Source organism: Pelodiscus sinensis, chromosome 4 (genome assembly GCF_049634645.1).
Source record: "Pelodiscus sinensis isolate JC-2024 chromosome 4, ASM4963464v1, whole genome shotgun sequence".
Taxonomy (NCBI): domain Eukaryota; kingdom Metazoa; phylum Chordata; order Testudines; family Trionychidae; genus Pelodiscus; species Pelodiscus sinensis.
In genome coordinates this window covers 113,428,638-113,446,822 of record NC_134714.1, presented here as the reverse complement: position 1 = coordinate 113,446,822, position 18,185 = coordinate 113,428,638, and the positions used below count along the sequence as shown (strand labels likewise).

General features: G+C 42.1%; 1 protein-coding gene across 2 annotated transcripts in view; it reads left to right on the top strand.

Annotated features, from left to right (window-relative positions):
* Positions 1–295: 295 nt before the first annotated feature.
* Positions 296–18,185, top strand: part of TSG101 (tumor susceptibility 101) — a 44,585-nt gene continuing 26,695 nt past the window's right edge. The window contains exons 1-6 of one of the 2 annotated variants that reach the window (XR_012903653.1): positions 296–513; positions 5,416–5,500; positions 7,424–7,489; positions 8,140–8,303; positions 9,933–10,059; positions 17,608–17,674. Coding sequence is in view for 1 of the 2 variants with exons in the window: in XM_075928110.1 (XP_075784225.1) it covers positions 472–513; positions 5,416–5,500; positions 7,424–7,489; positions 8,140–8,303; positions 9,933–10,059; positions 17,608–17,674 (551 nt within the window). In the remaining variant the exon portion in view is untranslated. The remainder of the gene's footprint in view (positions 514–5,415; positions 5,501–7,423; positions 7,490–8,139; positions 8,304–9,932; positions 10,060–17,607; positions 17,675–18,185) is intronic. The other variant, XM_075928110.1, reaches the window with a different exon arrangement.

Below are 18,185 nucleotides of genomic sequence, written 5' to 3'. Positions count from 1 at the left end.
ATGTGCACCAATAAGGAGATGAGGGGATGCCTCACTTCCAGGGTGGTGCATATAACAAAATTCATTCTGCACTTGGACAAAAAACAATTACAGAGCGCGCAGGGCTGGAGACTCTTTATTGCTGAAGCAGGCTATCTGCCCGGGAAACGTTCAAAAGCGCTTCGGCCGAGCCACGCCTAAGCTAAACGCCTCCCTGTAAAAGGGCCGCCCCAGACCACTCTGCGCTTCTCCCAAGCTCAGGCGCAGCGGCACGATGCCTGCGCATATCACATGACCTTTCCACAGCGCTCCGGTCACGTGCCGAGGGCCCGCGTTCGGAAATGACGTGTAGGCCGGCGGAAGTGGGTCCTGCCGGAAGTCAGAGCGCTGTGGTCTTCCTGTTTATGCAGGAGGAGGAGCTGCGGGCGCGCGACAGGCCGCTTTCTCGTCTGTGCGGTGGCAACGGCAGCCAGCTAGCGGGGCGCGGCCGCTATGGCGGTGTCCGACAGCCAGCTGAAGAAGATGCTCGCCAAGGTAAACGGCCGCTCCCGAGACTCCGCTGCCTGGGAAGCGCTCGCCCCCTACCCCCCCGGCCTGGTCTCTTCTGGGGCCCCCATGAACCCCTCACAGAACCGGCTGCTTTTCCCGGTCCGCTCCCTTCCCTGCCTGTTCCCGTCCTGGGCGTCGCGCTGGGGCGGGGCCGGGCGAGACCCGCACCGCCCGCCTACGAGAGACACTTTTGGGGGGCGGGGGGGCGTGGCCCGTCTTTGCGGGGCGCTGCACGGATTCTTGCTTGTGGGGCCTCGTTTCCTGGTGTCTCAGCGAGCCCCTTGTCCCCTTCCTCTGCTTCTGCCACCATCCCTCGCCGAGCGACAAGTCTGTGTAGGTCCTGCCGGGTCGTGGCTCCTGGGGCTGATGTAGGAGTCAGCAGAATGCAGCTGCTTTGGCTGTGTGTGTCAAACACTGATAGTTGGGAAAACCACCCATTCTGCCTGGGACCTAAGCGAACTTGGTGTTAGTCACTGGTAGAAAATAATTGGGTCTCCGTCATGCATTGTGCGTGGGCTCTGAGCACTTCAGTTTGACATTGGTTCAGACGTTACCCTCTTGTTAATCTTCTGAACAAGCCATAGGCTTAAACTGTGGCTGAGCAGTCAGGACTCCAGCTCACCTTGAGCAAATCGTTTTTACCTTTGTAGGTCCATTTTCCTGTAGTGCTTTATTATGTTCCTTGGCTGAAAGACCTCTAAATAAATGTAGACTATTAGAGTGGTAAGTGTAGCGGTATGACTATTTTTAATGGGACACCTAGTTGTGGACCTGAGTGATTTCAGTGTGTAAATGTGTATGCAGTTAATGGATAAGCCCAGGCTTATGGGTTAACCAGCATGATTACACACACCTACCTCTCTCCCCGCTGCCTTCTCCTCCACCTCCTGCTTCCCACATAGGCAGCAGCACAGGGGGAGGGGGCGGGCAGGAGTCACCTGTCACTAGGGATGTAAAGGAGTAGTTGACTACTCACTCCCCCACCCCCTTGCTGCCTCTGTATCAGGAAGCAGGAGCCATTGCTGGGGAGAACCGGCTTAAAACATGGTTCCCCCCCCAGCACCATCTCTGTGGTGCCACACATCCCTGCCCCTGTATCAGAGATGGGGAGGTCAGGGGCTGCTCCGTGGTAGCGGTCCTTGTGCACGGGAAGTCCCAGATCCCCCTGGAACCCGCTGTGCACACAGACTTCAGCGCGAGCCGGAACTGAGCCAGGCTGCCTATCAACTAATTGAGTAGTCAATACAAATTTTTAAAAAATTGAATACTCGATTACTTAAATGCCAGCATTTTAATATCCCTACCTGTGTCTGATAGGCAGCAGCACAAGGGTGGGGAGGAGTTCTAGAGATTCTTTCTGATCCTTTATTCAGTCTGGCAGTTATTTGAAAGGACATAAAATATTAAATCAAAAACTGCTTATTTAATACAGATTAGAGTGAAAAGGAAAGGATGCAAACATTACATAATTGCTAGATATAGCTGAAAGTAATTTGAAATTAGACATAGTTGAAAATAACTCAAAATTGGGCAAAAGTCCATCGTTGCAGAAATCAGAATTAATTCCCCTCAAATATCATTCTTTTGTATGCAGTGTCTGTCAGACTCTCAGTATTTCAATTGTCTTTAAAAATTGCTTAAGTGACAATTGCAGCATTTACTCTGCTAACACCAGTAGCCAACTTAATAATTCACATGCCTGTTCAAAGCAAGAAATGATAAATTATTGAACAACCAGAATAATAAAGCAATCACTGCAACAATATTCTTTCTAAATGTAAGGAGGAAAAATCAAATTATTGCCAAAGTTCACTTTTCTGTTTGTTGCTTAAAAAAAGAACCATTTTCCATCAAATATGAAAATGTCAATCCAGAAACTTGAAATTACTATCGAGCAATATATTTTGGAGTGATTTAACATTCTGAATTAAATTATAAGCCTTCAACCAGAATTTGTTGTTTTAAGTACAAGTCAATATCATTACAATATTTTTCTGCTTGATAATAAATGTTTTCTTCTGTCTTCGATGAAAATCTAGGATTGAAATGTCAAGTTATTTCAGGCATAAAAAAATACTATACACATAACACCTTCAAACACAAGTCTCACAACATTTAATCATGACTGTTATATTAATAATCAGCTATTATACTGAGAGGCTAAATGATGTGATTGGGATCATGCAAGAATAAAACCCAAAGTTCTGACTCCTAGTCTTTGTACTTGTTAGCAGCCCTCTTCACATGAAGCTACCTCTTCCTTTCACTGATGATGCCAAGGTCACTGAATTTGCATATTATGGCAGGTAGTGTGTTGGTCATTTTATGACAATTCATCTCTCTTGAATTAAACAGACAAATTGAAGACACTTTTAGTTTTTACTGTTCTGGATACTAAACTCAAGGGTGAAAAGAAAAAATTCAGAGTCTTTCCTCAATGTCTGTTCTCTGTGGTTCAGAGGGAAAAAATTCGAAGGTCAAAGCTTCTTCACAGAAAAGCTTGAGACTTAGTTGTGAAATGAATATCTCTAGTCTTGCAAGATATGATTCAGGGTTGTTGTAAGAGCATTCTCTTGTTGGATATAAAAAAGGGTGATCGTTCAGTGTGGATATTTGTATAAGTAGTTATAGGGCCAGAGAGATCCCTTTGGGTTAGATACAAGTTTGGTACTCAGGGACTATATTTGAACAGATTTGAGACTGCTAAATATGAGTAGTATTCAGTCTGTGCTGTTGACACATGGGCTCTGAAACTTTTTTGAAGTGTTGACTTCCCTCTTCCATTTATAGTTGCAGGGATACTGCCCTCACATCGATGCTTATAACATCCTTGTAGCAACTACTGTAAAAGTTCACATAGAAAAATATTTGGAAATAGTGTATTTTTACCTGTCCTTGTGCAGGTTAGCAGTTACAGATGACACTAGGGTTGTTAAATATCAGTTAATTGATTAGTCGATTAACCTCATGAATTATTGGTTACTTGACTATTTTATAGTTCCTCAGGGTGGGGCTAACAGCCAGTGCGCTGTGGCCCCACTCCCAAGGAGGCACGTGTCATTCTGTGCTGCTGCCAGGCAGGAGCTGGTCTGTGATTGGAGCCAATTTAAAAAACAGCTCTTGAATTATATGGGAGCCTGCCTGTTTCTACAGGTCTTCATGACATCTGTTTTTCCCTGCTGCTATGGAAGCTGGTCTACAAGTGTAAAGGAAATGGTCCATGAGACAGCAGTACAACTGCTACTGTTTCAGCTTAGTATGCTTCTGGAGACTGGAACTACCTGTACCCTTCCCAGGCCCACAACTTGTTGACATCTGCTTGACTTTATGGGGAGAACACAACCTTGCTTCCACTTGCCATTATGCTGAGGTCACCCTGTCTCCACATTATCTCTTCTCTATAGGAGGATTCCTCACACATGCTGCTTAGACACTAAAAAATAAAACACAAAAATACTTTTCGCTAAGTTTCAGTCTTCAGTATAAGCAGCACTACTGAATCCATGCACCCTAGCACTCATTGAAAATTATGCCACTCACTGGCACAATATGAAACTCAAGGCGGGGGATTGGCAGAAACATGTATCTTTTACATGTTGCTTTTAAAGCAATACTGCTGCGATTACCACTATGTCCCTGCACATAAATATATTTTAGTAGCAAAGAGCATTTGCTGTCCCATTAAAAATTGTGACTATGGGCCATGATTACTTTCCACATAAGTTTGTATGTTTTAACAAATATTTCACATTCCACTGTTGAAACCCTGTTCCGTATTTCTCCAACCCATGCCCCAGCAGCCCTCCAAGTACACAATAGGGATGTGAATAGTTACCAGGTGATGCTTACCAGTTGTGGTTAACTGGCCACCCAGCTGACTGGAGCAGCTGCATGGCTGGGGCTGCCACACCACAAGTGAGAGGTGCTCCAGCCTGCCATGCTGCAGCGTATTTAAGCTAACTGCTTAAACATAACATTTAACTGGTTAATTGATTAAACGAGATTTACATACCTAGTTTACACCAGGCTCCTTCCCTCTTCTCCTCTGTTAGCACTGTCTCCCCCAAGCCTTTGCATGGCATCTGCATTGTCGTTTAAATGAATTATTATAATACTCATAATTTTCTATAAATTTCTAATAAGAAATCTTTGTCAAACATTTCCTTAATTTTTGTGTTGCCTGTATTGTTACATATAGTTGGTGACATTTATTTTGAAATAAATTACCAGAATAATTAAAATCAGCATGATTATATTGTGTTGACAAAATTCCGCATATTTTGAAGAATTTTAAAATATTGTGTGCAGAATTTTTAATCTTTTGGAACAGAATTCATTCAAAAGTAGTATGCAATCCCCCTAACGCACTGTAACACACAACATTTAGAACAGCATGATTCCCAAAGACACTGCGGATTGCTATATCTGTGATGCTTGTATAGGTTGAAAGAGTTATTAAAACCACAAAGATGCTTTTTAGTATTTTCCCATTAATTTTTCTTTGCTTTTGTTATGTTTGTCTTTGTACAACAAATAAAAAGGCCTTAATAAGAAATGTAAACTTTTGTGGTATTACTTCATATACTGGAAAATAGATTTGATAACTCATGACTTTTCCACATGGGACAGTTTTGATTCTATTCTTCTGATTTACAACTAGTCTGAATTTTAGCCATAAAATTACTTGCATGTTTTTTGCAAATTAGAAACATGGGCTTTTTAAGGCTGTCTGTTTTGACTGTTATAGGTAACTGCTTCACTTAGAGCCTTGTGAATGCAATTTTTGACCAGTTGTTTTTCCTGTAGACAGTGCATGGTAGAATTTTACAAAACTTATGGCTTTGCATCTTATAGACTGCATAGGCATTAAATGCTTTTGTTTTTCAGTATAAATACAGAGATCTCACGGTGCAGGAAACCACTAGTGTTATTACCCAGTACAAAGACCTCAAACCTGTAATGGATGCATATGGTGAGTTGAGCATAAGAAAATCTTCTATTCTGTTGCTGATTTACGTGTGTAGTGTATTGTCATGGCATTTCTTCAGCTTTAAAGTGCACAAATAGTAAAAATTAGTCGGTAACTGGTACCTTAATCTGGTAATAAGTTTTTACTGTTTTATACTTTAGTAAATAGCAGTGAGGACTAAAACTAGACTATGGAATTTGAGGTTCTCTGGATAAATACATTCTTTTGACTGGATCATATCTGCCTTGGGCAAAAACATGCCAATAGAGACCTCTTGTTGAAAAAGAAATGTACAAAGGAATCTTTTCCCTTTAATGTTGACAATAAGTGCTTTGTTCCTCAGAGCTCAGCTTTTGTTTGATCCTATGGAGAAGTGGTACTGTTGTGAATTGCTCAATAGTTAGTCTGTTGTTCCCATAGATTCCTCGATAGCATGAAAATTCAGCTCCATTGCACTACAGGTAGAACCTCTCTAGTCTGGCACCCTCAGAACCTGACAGGCATGGAACAAGAGAATTTGCTGAACCACGGGAGGCCAGTATTGTCTAGCAGCATTGCAAACACTTCCCTTCCACTGGGCTTTGCAAGATGTTTAGGGATAAATTAGAGCTAAATAACAGCACAGAACAGTGAGAGTCAGGACTGGCAGCTGTAAACAAACTTTAGGGGATTGTGGGAAGTTGGCCCCACCCATGATAAGTGGACATGTGGCTAACTAAAATCATGCTGGTGGACAGATGTTGCTGGACCAGAGTGTGCTGGTCTAGAGAGGTTCAACTGGTATAAGATGGTCTGATTGCTATATTTATTTAAAAAGAACAGTGTGTGGGAAAGTAGTTTCAGAATTTTTTGTAATGCTTGTTATAAATATTTCCTATCAGTGGAAATTTCCTTTCATTAACTTTTTTTTTTAATACAACCATTTATTGCTACCATTTATTAAATGTGAGAGAAATCCAGGGAACACTTCAGGAGAAACTTGTTTGAAGTTTGGAATTAGTTAATTTCTGTATAGAAGATCCAAATGAGGGAGTAAAGAGTCACTGATGATCACCGATAACTTCAATTTGGAGAAATATTCAGAGATCTAGAACAATTAAAAACAGTTAAAGTTTTAAAATGAAAAAAATGCAAACCAGCAGTTATGGAGAAGTAATCTAAAACATTTACCAGGGAGAAAGAACCTGAAATAATCCTGAAAGACTGAGAGGAGAATGGAGAACAGACCTCTTCACGTGATTTTTGTATTATAGTATGGTGTTCAAAATGTCAACTCCATTTTGAACTCTAAATGAAAATGATTGTAGCCTGCTGCATAGCAGTACTTGTTCTTTTCTAAATTGCTTTTTAGAGCTTTAACCCTTAACAGGGTTGTGTGTCAATTTATATGGCTGCATTTTCATATTATCCGTGGGGCTTTGAGTTTGAGACAGCCCTACATTTGTAGGGAGATGTGATTTCCCCTGTTCTGAGTCTAAACTCTCTTTTTAAAAAAACGCCACTCTAGTTTATATAGTTGCAAGGATGTCTTTCAAAATGTGAACAGAATGCAAATTCAGTGCACTGATGTTTGTATGCATCTATAGACATCCTAAAACAATGGTTCTAAAAGACACAAGCTAGTTATGAATCTCAGCAGTGTGAGAAATCTGAAATATCGAGCTAATGTACTTAATAAGGATGTGAATGGGTAATCGAGCTATTGTACTTAATAGGGATGTGAATGGGTAACCTGTTAACCAGTCTTCCCCATCTCTAAAAACAGCTTTATTTTTAGATGTTAATCAGTTGTGGATACTTAGCAATTTATAGATATGTGATAGTTAGAAAAAGTGTGTTTCTTCTTTTCATATAAGTCACATAGGCTTGAGAAGATTTATGTAACTTGAACACAAAGCTAACTCCACAGTATGTATTGTCTTTCAGTTTTTAATGATGGCTCATCCAGGGACTTGATGAGCCTCACTGGAACCATTCCTGTGCCTTATAGAGGTATGCATTATAGCTTCCCTTTGTTTTCAAATTACCTGGACAATTGTTTGGGCTTGTAGATTGTTCAGAGTTAATAATCACTATTCTCTTGAAAACTTTACTGTTATGTAACATTTTAAAAGCTTTGTTTGTTCTGCTGTGCTGTGGAATTCTAACATAATATGCAAGCTATACTTATTTCATGGTTGTATGAATATTCCGCTACTCTACATATCTGATAGTAGGCTGCAACATCATTACTTCACAGGAGTGCTACTGTCAGCATTCAACAACCTTTTTAAAAGTTTGCTTTTGATTTCCTAATCTGGTAGCCAATTGATGGAGAGGGCTGCAAACAACTCACAGATGGAACTAAGGATAATTTAGAGATGGGGACTTGCAGTGTTTTGGGCATGTGTAAAAATACCTTTAGTGGTAAATTATAGTCACAGAGTGTATGGCTAAACCAGGAGCTCCTTGTTAAATATGTAGTTGGTGAAGCTGAATTTAAATACCCATCCGTCAGTGTAATTAAAATCTTGGTTCGTACATTAATTCTGTCATCTGAAGATAATCTAGTCATGAGTAATTATTAGTAGTTTAATTTAAAATTTTCAGGTCAAAATGAGTTGAGGAAGAATAAATTGAGATCTTTTAAAACTTTTCTTTAGGTAATACATACAATATCCCGATATGTCTGTGGCTACTGGACACCTACCCTTTCAATCCCCCAATTTGTTTTGTTAAACCAACTAGTTCAATGACTATTAAAACTGGGAAGCATGTTGATGCAAATGGAAAGATATATCTTCCTTATCTGCATGAGTGGAAACATGTAAGTATAATTAATCTGAAATCCTTCAAACTGATTACTTTTGAATTCCGTTAGATTATCAATTTTCTTAATTCTAGTAACTGTTTCTTTGAGTCATAAAGCACTGGTAATTTTTTTTAATGAACCATCATGTTGCTGGAAAGTTAGTTGACACTGAATGGACATAGGATTGCAGCTTTTAATCAGAAACTGTTATCTGAATATTTACTTTTACTGCCTTAAATTAATTCTGTATATCACTTTCATTGTTAGCCTGCTAGCTATGCCTGCTTAATGACAACTTTTTAGGCTACTTAAGAAGCACAGCATTGGTGTTGTCAGAAGGGGAATGTATTTATGTGCCTGACAGGTTTGATTGGAAATAGATCCTTGAGAGACCAGTAGAGAGAGTACTGAAGGCAAATTAGGGATTTTCAGGGATGTCCATGAAATAAAATTATGGCACTAACTTATGTGAAGGGAAACGGAGAAGATGGGCTGTTTATAGAACAGTCCTAATGTTTAAACCTTAACAGTCTATTGAAAAAGATTATTAAAAATTGACATTTGACAGCTTTGTCTTTATAACTTGTTTATGTTCTAAACTCCTTCAGAGAGCACTTACACTGTTTTCAAGCCATGTCTATAAAACAGGATTTTCACATTGAAAGTTTTTATTTAAGGAACAACAACAAAGGCACTCTAGGAAATTCCTGATTTATGTGTAAAAGGAAGGGCAACATTTAGCATATCCTCACATTTCTGCTCACCTCTGATACCTCTTGGGTATTTGTCCCTTTTTGCTCATTAGTATTCAGCTCTTGCTAAGGAGAGCACTTCACTTACTATTGAAACTTCTAGCTGTTGCCTTCCTGGGAACAGTTGCCCTCCTGGGAATCCCGCTAATTCAGCTAACTGGTTAAACATTAGGTCAACTTAATGTTTAACTGGAATTTACATCCCTAATTTGGAATTTGCCTAACACTGAGCTGCTAATTGAATATAATTGATCTTTTATGCTATTTGCATTGAAAATGAGGCTGTTGAATACAGGATGCTGCTACTCCAATAGTGATCTTAATCTTCATTTGTTTTAAGAGAAATTATGTTGCGGACACACATTTTCTTTTTGTATGATATGAATTTTAGTCCATCTGAAAGTGGAAATATAACTGGAACCAGTTAGTGCTGGTTGGTGCACTGGGGAAGTTTATGCTCAACTCCTTCATGGCCTGCAGCAATCTATTGTGCTGTGCGTGTCAAAATTGCATGTTACGTGTGTAGAAACCATTAGAATGTTTAGTTCTGTGTACTTAATTTTCCTTACCTGGAGGTGGTTTGGTTTTGAAAATAACTAAACTTTTTTTATAGTAGTTTTAATCTTCTTCAGTCATTATAATAATGTAATTCACATGGAACCATATGTGGTCCAGAATTTAGCTCTATATCAGCAGTACTCAAGCCGTGTTTTCTCTTGATTATTTAACAAGCTGACTAACTGGGAATCTACTAGACTGGGTCTGTAAATAGGAGGAAAAAATATTCAGCTGACCAGTAGTATGTGATGAGATGGTAGTAAGTTATTGTTAGGCAATTAAGCTATCCTTGGTACCAAAAAATCAGCAGCTTTTTATCCGCTTTCCCTCATAGCCACAGTCAGACTTGATAGGATTGATTCAAATTATGATTGTGGTATTTGGAGAGGAACCTCCAGTCTTCTCTCGGCCTACTGTTTCAGCACCCTACCAACCATACCAAGCAACAGGACCACCGAATAGTAAGTGATGTGCATGTATATATTTTAAAGCATTTTCAATTAATTAACAATTGTGTTTGCTGCCCTAGGCAATATTTTGTCAGATGATTTATTGTATTATATTTTGTTGAAAGTTGATGCCCCAGTTTGTCACACTTGTAGCTTTTTGAATTACGACATTTGTCTTTTGGCTATGACAATATTTTAATAGAAGGAAATGTATTATCATATTACAGTTGAACTATTAAGTTTGAGTATGTCTACACGGCAAAGTTATTTCGAAATAACTGTCCTAGCGTCTACACAGCCAAACTGCTAGTTCGAAATTAAATCGATATAGTGGAGCGCTTATTTTGAATTTGGTAAACCTCATTCTACGAGGAATAATGCCAAATTCAAAATAGCTAATTCGAAATAAGCACTTTGTAGATGCTTATTTTGAAATAGGGGGCCTCCAGCCCTTCCCAGGGTGACCTGGTGGCCACTCTGGGCACAACCAGGAAAACTTCCTCTCCTCTCCCCTAGCCCCGGAGCCCTTAAAGGGGTAGACTCTGGCCATAGTGCCTGTTCCAGCTCTAGGCCTGCCAGCACAGAGCCAGCAGTCACTGCCCCTGACCCAGTGGCCCCATCATGAGCCAGGCAGTCAGTGCCAGCCAGCCCTCCACTGCTCCCCGGGCCCAGTCCCCCAGCTCCCAGGAGCCTGCCAGGGGCCGGAGAAGGCAGGCACCTTCCTGCTCTAGTGCAGAGATCATGGACCTCATTGAGGTTTGGGCGGAGGCCTCTAATGTCCACAATTTCCGCACTAGACACAGGAACATAGCTGTCTACAGACGGATGGCTGCCAGCCTGGCTGCCAAAGGCCACATGCGCACTCAGGAGCAGGTGCACATGAAAATAAAGGAGCTGTGGCAGGTCTATGCCAGGGCCACAGGGGGCAGGTCCCAAAGAGGGGCAGACACTTGACCCTGTTTTGACGCCCTGGACCTCATCCTGGGGGTCGGGATGGTCCATGCCACCCCAGGGGTCATCGGTCCTGGAGCAGACGGCCCTGACCAGGGCATGGAGGAGGAGCGCCAGAAGCTGTAGGAGCCCAGAGGGAGAGTGCCACGCAGTCAGGACCTCCCGAGCCGTCCCAGCAGGCCCGTCACCAGTGTCATCCGGGCAGGCAACAACATGTGAGTGCCACTGTCCCCTTATTGGGGGGTGGGGAGGGAGACCAGGGACCGCACACATGGGCCTTGCTTACCACAGATCACACAGCAACCTGTGCACGTGGCCCCAGCTGGCTGCCACACAGGGGTCTTGGTCTGTTAGCTACATGCGTGTATGAAGAGACATGACATGCTCCTGACCCCGGGGTGGGACACAGCAGGACACCCTCCTTTCACAAGGCCATTCTACACAGAGGCAGGGGACATCTCCCCTCCACCTCACCCACACTATACACAGCACAGGGGCATGGGTGCGGTCTCTGGGCAGGTCCCACTCCCAGGGATAGCAGGACGTTCTGAACATAGCCTGTGTGCAAGCACACTGGCTCTGATGGTGCAGGGAACCGTCATCCTCACCTTGCAAAGGGGGGCTGGGCTTCACCCACTGTGTCCCCAGGGATAATTGACCACTTCTCTTGTTTCCCCACAGCCACACCAGCTGCGCGTGCAGAGCGCACCACCCTGCCTGGGACTTGCTCCCGCACCCGAGGGCTCTGTAAGACCACCTGTGCAGTGCAGGGGTACCGACAGCAGCACCTGGGGGCACTGTGAGCCCTCACTGCTCCCTCCAGAACTGGGTGCAAGAAGACCTGGAGCTCCGGCAGGAGCAGCTTGCACAGGGCCATGCCATCTGCCAACACCTGCAGGCCCTGGTGCAGAGTGTGCTGCCTCCTGCTGCTCCAGCGCCAACTGCCTTCCCAGCTACCACTCCTCCTCCCCCTCCTGCTTCTCCTTCTACCTCCTCACCCTTCATCCCCTCCCCATCCCCCCAGGGACGCCGAGGCCCCTGCATCTGTGGTACTAGGAGACAGTTGGCCTGGCGTGATCCGCACCGCTGAGCCCTGAGCTTCCCCTCCCCCTTGCTTCCCCCTTCCAGCTCCCTCCTTCCAGGTTTCCCCCTCCCATCTCCTGCCTCCTTTCCCCAGTCTCACCAGAGTTTCATCCCCCCCCCCCCCCCCCCCCAACCCCTGCCCCAGTTTTGTTAAATAAAGACAGTTTGTGTTTATGGAAAAATGTGTATTTTACTGTACATCAGGAAAGGGTTGGGGGGGGGGGCTAAGTGGAAGGATGTGAGGGAGGAATGAGGCACAAGCCCCCAGTGGAGCAGACAGGGAGCCTTAGTGCTTCTCAGGGTGGAAGCTCTCCTGCAGGGCCTCCTGGATGGCGGCCTGCAGCAAGTGCAGCTGGGCTCACAGCAACGCATCCAAGAGAAACCCCAGAGTGCCCAGGGGCAGCTCTGGCTCCATGTTGCAGAGTGCTGTGATGTCCTGAGTGAGGGCAACCAGAGCACGCCGAGACAAAAATGCTTTGCTCTCCCTCATCGAGATAGACAAGCAAGCAGGGAAACCTGAGAACTGGCTGTCCGGGCAGAGGCCCTTTATGCACAGACCTCAGTTAGACTCAGGCAGCAGCCACACAAGGTAATTCCTGACCTGGTGCCCTGCCAGAACTGGTTCCGGCCAGCCTTAAATGTGATTCACAGTCCACTTAGTGTGGACGCGCTATTTCAAAATGCATTATGTGTAGGCATGTTATTTCAAAATAACTTATTTCGAATTAACTACAGCCACTCCCAGAGTTACGACCACCTCCACTTACAACCATCCGCACTTACAACCAAAGCGGTCGTAAATGCAGATCCGAGTTATGAACGGCAATCCGCGCTTACGAACAGCGCGGTCGCCATGTAACTCTACGTGATCCGAGTTACGGACCAAGTGTTGGTCCGTAACTTGTTCGAATCTCGGAGAACGGCTGTATTTCAAAATAAGTCTGTAGTGTTAGACATACCTTTGACTGCTTATTGTCATTTGTAAACATTGCCAGAATTCATTCTTACCTGATCCTTCCTTTCTCTGGCTGCCTTATTTGTGCTTTACTAATTTTCTGTCTTGACGTCTGTCCGGACTGTTCCCCACTCTGGCAAGAGAGTTTTAAAACCTTGACCCAACAGGCACTGGTTACAAAAACTTCCCCCCAGGATTACAATATACAGATTTTGGGGAATCACTGTCACAATCAAGAGTTTTTTTTTTAATCCCTAAAAACCTAAAACCAGGGATGAAAACTTGAAACTACCCATATTCCATGTTCCCAGATTCTGTTGATTTTCACCTTCAATTTTAAAGGTTTTTTTCCCCCTCTCAACTATTTTCCTTTTTTCAACCCCATTTTAAACTCTCTTACTTCAGCACAGAGTATTTTTAAGAGAGGCTTTCTAAACTGTTTTGTAATGCTGTGTCTGAAGGATGGTGTGGGAAAGTATGCAGGCCAAATATTTGTCCGAAAGACGATCAGGCATAGGACGGAGGGGCTAGATGAGAACAACTAAAGAACAATCAAACCAAAGGCACAATTGAGGGGGAAGAGATTAAGAAACCAAACCCATACTTGTTCATCTAGTGGCAGTGTAAAAGTTCAGGGCCAAATTTAGTTCCATGTGAACCCTGAAGTATAAGACTGGAGATGTACCTAACTTCTTTGAAAATACTATGGTTCATATCTCACTTGAGTGATTCCTCTACACTGCTAGAAGAATAATATTGATTTCAGCCTTACGTATATTTTTTGGGAGGGGAGGTAGAGGGATACAAAGTAAGAACTTTAAACACACACAAACACAAGAAACATAAGTGAAAGAAATTTAGAGACAATAGGAACACAAAAATTCATACCATCTCATTGCAAGGGGGAATTACAAATTATTCAAAATACATTGCTGAGGATATTAATAGAGGATCCATGTTCAAAGGTCTAATGTGGTGGGTTGTCAGGAAGTTGTGCAGAACTTTACATGACCAGAGAAAGAAAGGAATAAACAGGTGAGCTGGAAGAGATTATTGTTGGGAGTACGTGGTCCGTCTCTATCACCAGCATCCTTTATTCTACCAGATTCTATGGCCCTCTGCGGTGAGCTCTTGTTTTGGAGATTTTTTTTCTTCACCAAATTGGGACACTTAGTTGGTCATCCATGGAGTTCACTGGCTTGGACTGTTGTCAGATGAGCAGGACCCTACTAAATTCATGTTCCATTTTGGTCAATTTCATGATCATAGGATTTTAAATCTGAAATTTCACAGCATTATAATTGTAGGGGTCCTTATCCAAAAAAGAGTTGTAGGGTAATTGTATGGGGCACAGCCTTCAGAAGTGGGCAGCTAGAAAGTGGTAATGAATGCTGTGACCTCCCTAAAATAACAGTTTCCAACCCATCCACAACTCCCTTTTGAGAAATGCTGGTCTCCCCCATGAAATCTGTATAATAAAAGGTAAAAACACACAAGACTAGATTTCATGGAGGGGTGGGGAATCAGATTTCAAGGTCTGACACTTTTTTTGGGGCCATGAATTTGATATGCTCCTGCAGATAAAGCGTTGACCTTCATTCCTTACAGCTTCTAAGGAACCAGCTCCCCTCCACACCTACTGTGGAACTGGTAGCTGAAGCATTGCCACGAGCAAGCACATGGTGAACAGATCTCTTCTACTTGAAGCTGGCCTAACCAACATACCTGCTGCAGTTTAACAGGGCATATTCCTGGTTGGTCAAATCAGGCTTGTTATAGAAGACTGCAAACATAATAGGGCAGCAATGGTGACTTGGAGAAGGACATTTCTAGCTCAGAGAACAAAACAGGAGCCTTATAGATGAGTTGAGAGTAGTGACAGCATTTCTAGACACCCCTGACCCACAGCACAACTCTCTCCCAAACCCGCGGTGTATTGTGCTCTTTACACCTTTTCTGGGTGCAATCTGCATTTCCTGATTTTCCAGCATTTGAATTTGGGGAATTTAATTTTAGCGTACTGCAATAATGATTTCTACAAGGGTGAAACTCAGAAATTACCAATGCTATTTGGATCCTGTCTAAACATGAAAGCTTATTCTTATGTCATTCTGCTTGCTCAGTCCTGGCTCTTGTCAGGTCCAGAAGCCCCTGGCCCTCTCTCCCCCCCACATACAGCTGCCTCTAATAGAGGCAGCATTGAGGGGGGATAGATGGTGCTGGGGGGAACTGTTTTTTAAGATGGCTCCCCCTAGCACTGGCTCCTGCTTCCTGCTGCCTCCCCCTTTGCTGCCTCTGATACAGAGGTAGCAAGGTGGGGGCGGGGAATGCAAGTAGTTGATTACTTGCTTATATCCCTAATGTATACTAAGGTATTTGAAGTGTATTTCTTTTGGTAAATATGTACCTGCTGAAATTTTCTGTGGCTACATGTTCATATGTTGGTGGGGGAGGCAGTTCAGCAGGGACGGGTGCACATGAGGAGCTGTCTTCGCCTGTGCATACTGGCTCCCATTTGGCCCCTTCACTTGCTGCCTCTATTAGAGGCAGCAGCATGGGAGGGGGACTGCACGTAACTGTGAAGGTTAATTGATGAGCTCAGGCTCATCCGTTTACCATTTGCACTATCACTTCCCTAATATATAGATGAGCTCCCATAGTTTGAAGTGAGAAGTTGTAGTAGCACCTCTAAGATTAGGAGACTCCATGCATTTGGTGATCCTGAATTCCTTGGCAGTTTCTCTGCTGTGGGTGAAACTGTTCCAGTACTGATTCCAGTAGTGGGGAAGCTAGTCATAAAATTAGACAAATAAATGAACTGATTTCTCTCCTGGGTTTTCTCTCTCGTATTCCATCCCAACTGTACTGCTCTGAATCTTTCATCAGCTTCAAGACTTAGCAATACGGATCTGAATTAATAATTTAGCTTCATTAGGACATCCCCCCAATGCAGTTACAACAGAATGCTACTCTTAAGCATAACTTGGCAATAGATATTTTAACTCACTTAAAGATGTGTTCTCAAGTCTGAATAAGTGAAGCTATGTTGATTTCTAGAACATATTTAATATTTTGTGGTATTGATAGTGTCTACCTTGAAACAGGAATAGACAATGGCAAAAATACCCTTAAAATGCAAAATGTGGTTTTCCGTGGTTACATGTTTATATGTTGGCGGGAAGGCAATTCAGTTATGCATAAATACAAAATTTCAGTCATGGTATTTTAGATATAACTGGAAAATATGGTATATTTACTACTTTCTTTTTTCTCCACGCCTACTACTAGATCTGGTAAGACATTAGAAACTGGTTTTCAAGATAGCATACATCAGTCACCCCTCCTCTTCCCATCCTCTCTTCAAAAGTTTTACTTTTTTAAGCTGAGTGATTGGATTTCTCATAGGTCAGTTGGCAGCATTGATCTATCTGTAGTAAGATAATTCAGAAACTTGAAGATCATGAACTGTTCTAATTTTTGACAGGTGTCACTGCAAGTATAGAGTTATTGAAGGATATGAACTGTACTATGCTTAAAAGATGCAATTGTCAACTTAAATGACTAATTTTGCTGAAAATTTAGAACCTGCTATCGTTACAAAAACCGTCTCAGGCTACTATAATTAAATAAATTAGCAAAAGTCACTTGGTTATAGTTTGTTTCACTGGGGCAGCCAATCTGTTTTCTCACCAGGTGTCTGAGAAAAATCTGGACATGTTGTTTAAGAACTTGTGTATAAGCACAAGATGTTTTTGGAAATTAGATAATTTCAAAACATTTGTCAGCAATACACTTCTAATCTTGCTTATTTAGTAGTAATTTTATTTATTTATTTAATATTGGAGATTGCCTATCTCCTAGAACTGGAAGGGACCTTGAAAGGTCATTGAGTCTAGCCCCCTGCCTTCACAGCAGGACCAAGTACCATCCCCGACAAATTTTTGCCCCAAATGGCCTCCACAAGAATTGAACTCACAACCCTGGGTTTAGCAGGCCAATGCTCAAACCACTGAGCAATATTTCTGAAAGTTCTCAGTGCTCAGAAACATGCTGCTTAAAAATTTAAACATAAATTCTTAGTTGAAATGTTGAAAATTTGACTTGTATTTTCGTATTTTCGTTATACCTCTATTGTAGTTGTCTTTTTTAGTATACTGGCTGCATGTGAAAGAATCCTCGAAATATTTCAGAATCTGACTTAAAAAAAAAAATCAGACAGGGCTAGTATGCTGCCTTGAGTGTGTTGGATACAGCTTTCTTTTAAGGAAACTCTTTATCATCCCTATAATAGCTCTGTTTAAGTACACTTGTTGCATTGCCACTAAATAATCTGGCCAGCCGTTGTTTTGTAAAACAATGAATTTGCATATCGTTATCTGACTTTTGTCAATTTTTAAGCCTTTTGTGATCTATAAACATTGAATAAATATGGGGGAAAAATCTAACTTTTTTTTTTTTTGTTTTTTTTTGTTACTGACATTTGATTCCGGCATTTTGCTATGTTCGTGGTGAAACAGTCCATTAACAAAATCTTGAAAAGTAAAATTGTACAAAATTATTATTTTGTTTAGCATCCTACATGCCAGGCATGCCAAGTGGAATCTCTCCCTATCCACCAGGACATCCTCCTAACCCAAGGTAAGTTATGCTTTTAATTAAATCGCTGATGGGTTGCTGTGATGGTTCTGCTTCTAAGAATTCCACACCCCATTTATATCTTCTATTGTTGGAGATTGAGTCCTTGGACTTACTTTAAAGTTGTTTTGATAGCGGAGGGAAAACTTAAATAGGGCTAAACCTTTTTAGTGCTAATTGATCCCAATATATAATTGTTGCATTTGGTTAGAAAAGTCTGCTTACTACAGTATGTTCCTTGCTGAATTATTGCTGCTTTTGCAGTATATAAAAGATTAGTTTTTATAAAGGCAATAAGGTTTTGCCCGGTATCAATTCACACAATTGATCACTGAAGTAAGAAATCATTCTTTATTTAAAACTCTCTTCCAGGCAGATTTGGAGTACTCCTTGTTTTCTTCCCATTCCCCTCAATCTTCACTCTACAAACAATATAAAATTAAAATGAATCATGAATATGTTATTCCATATAAGAAATGTCTGTAATGTTTTAATGGTTCTTAACTATAGGAGG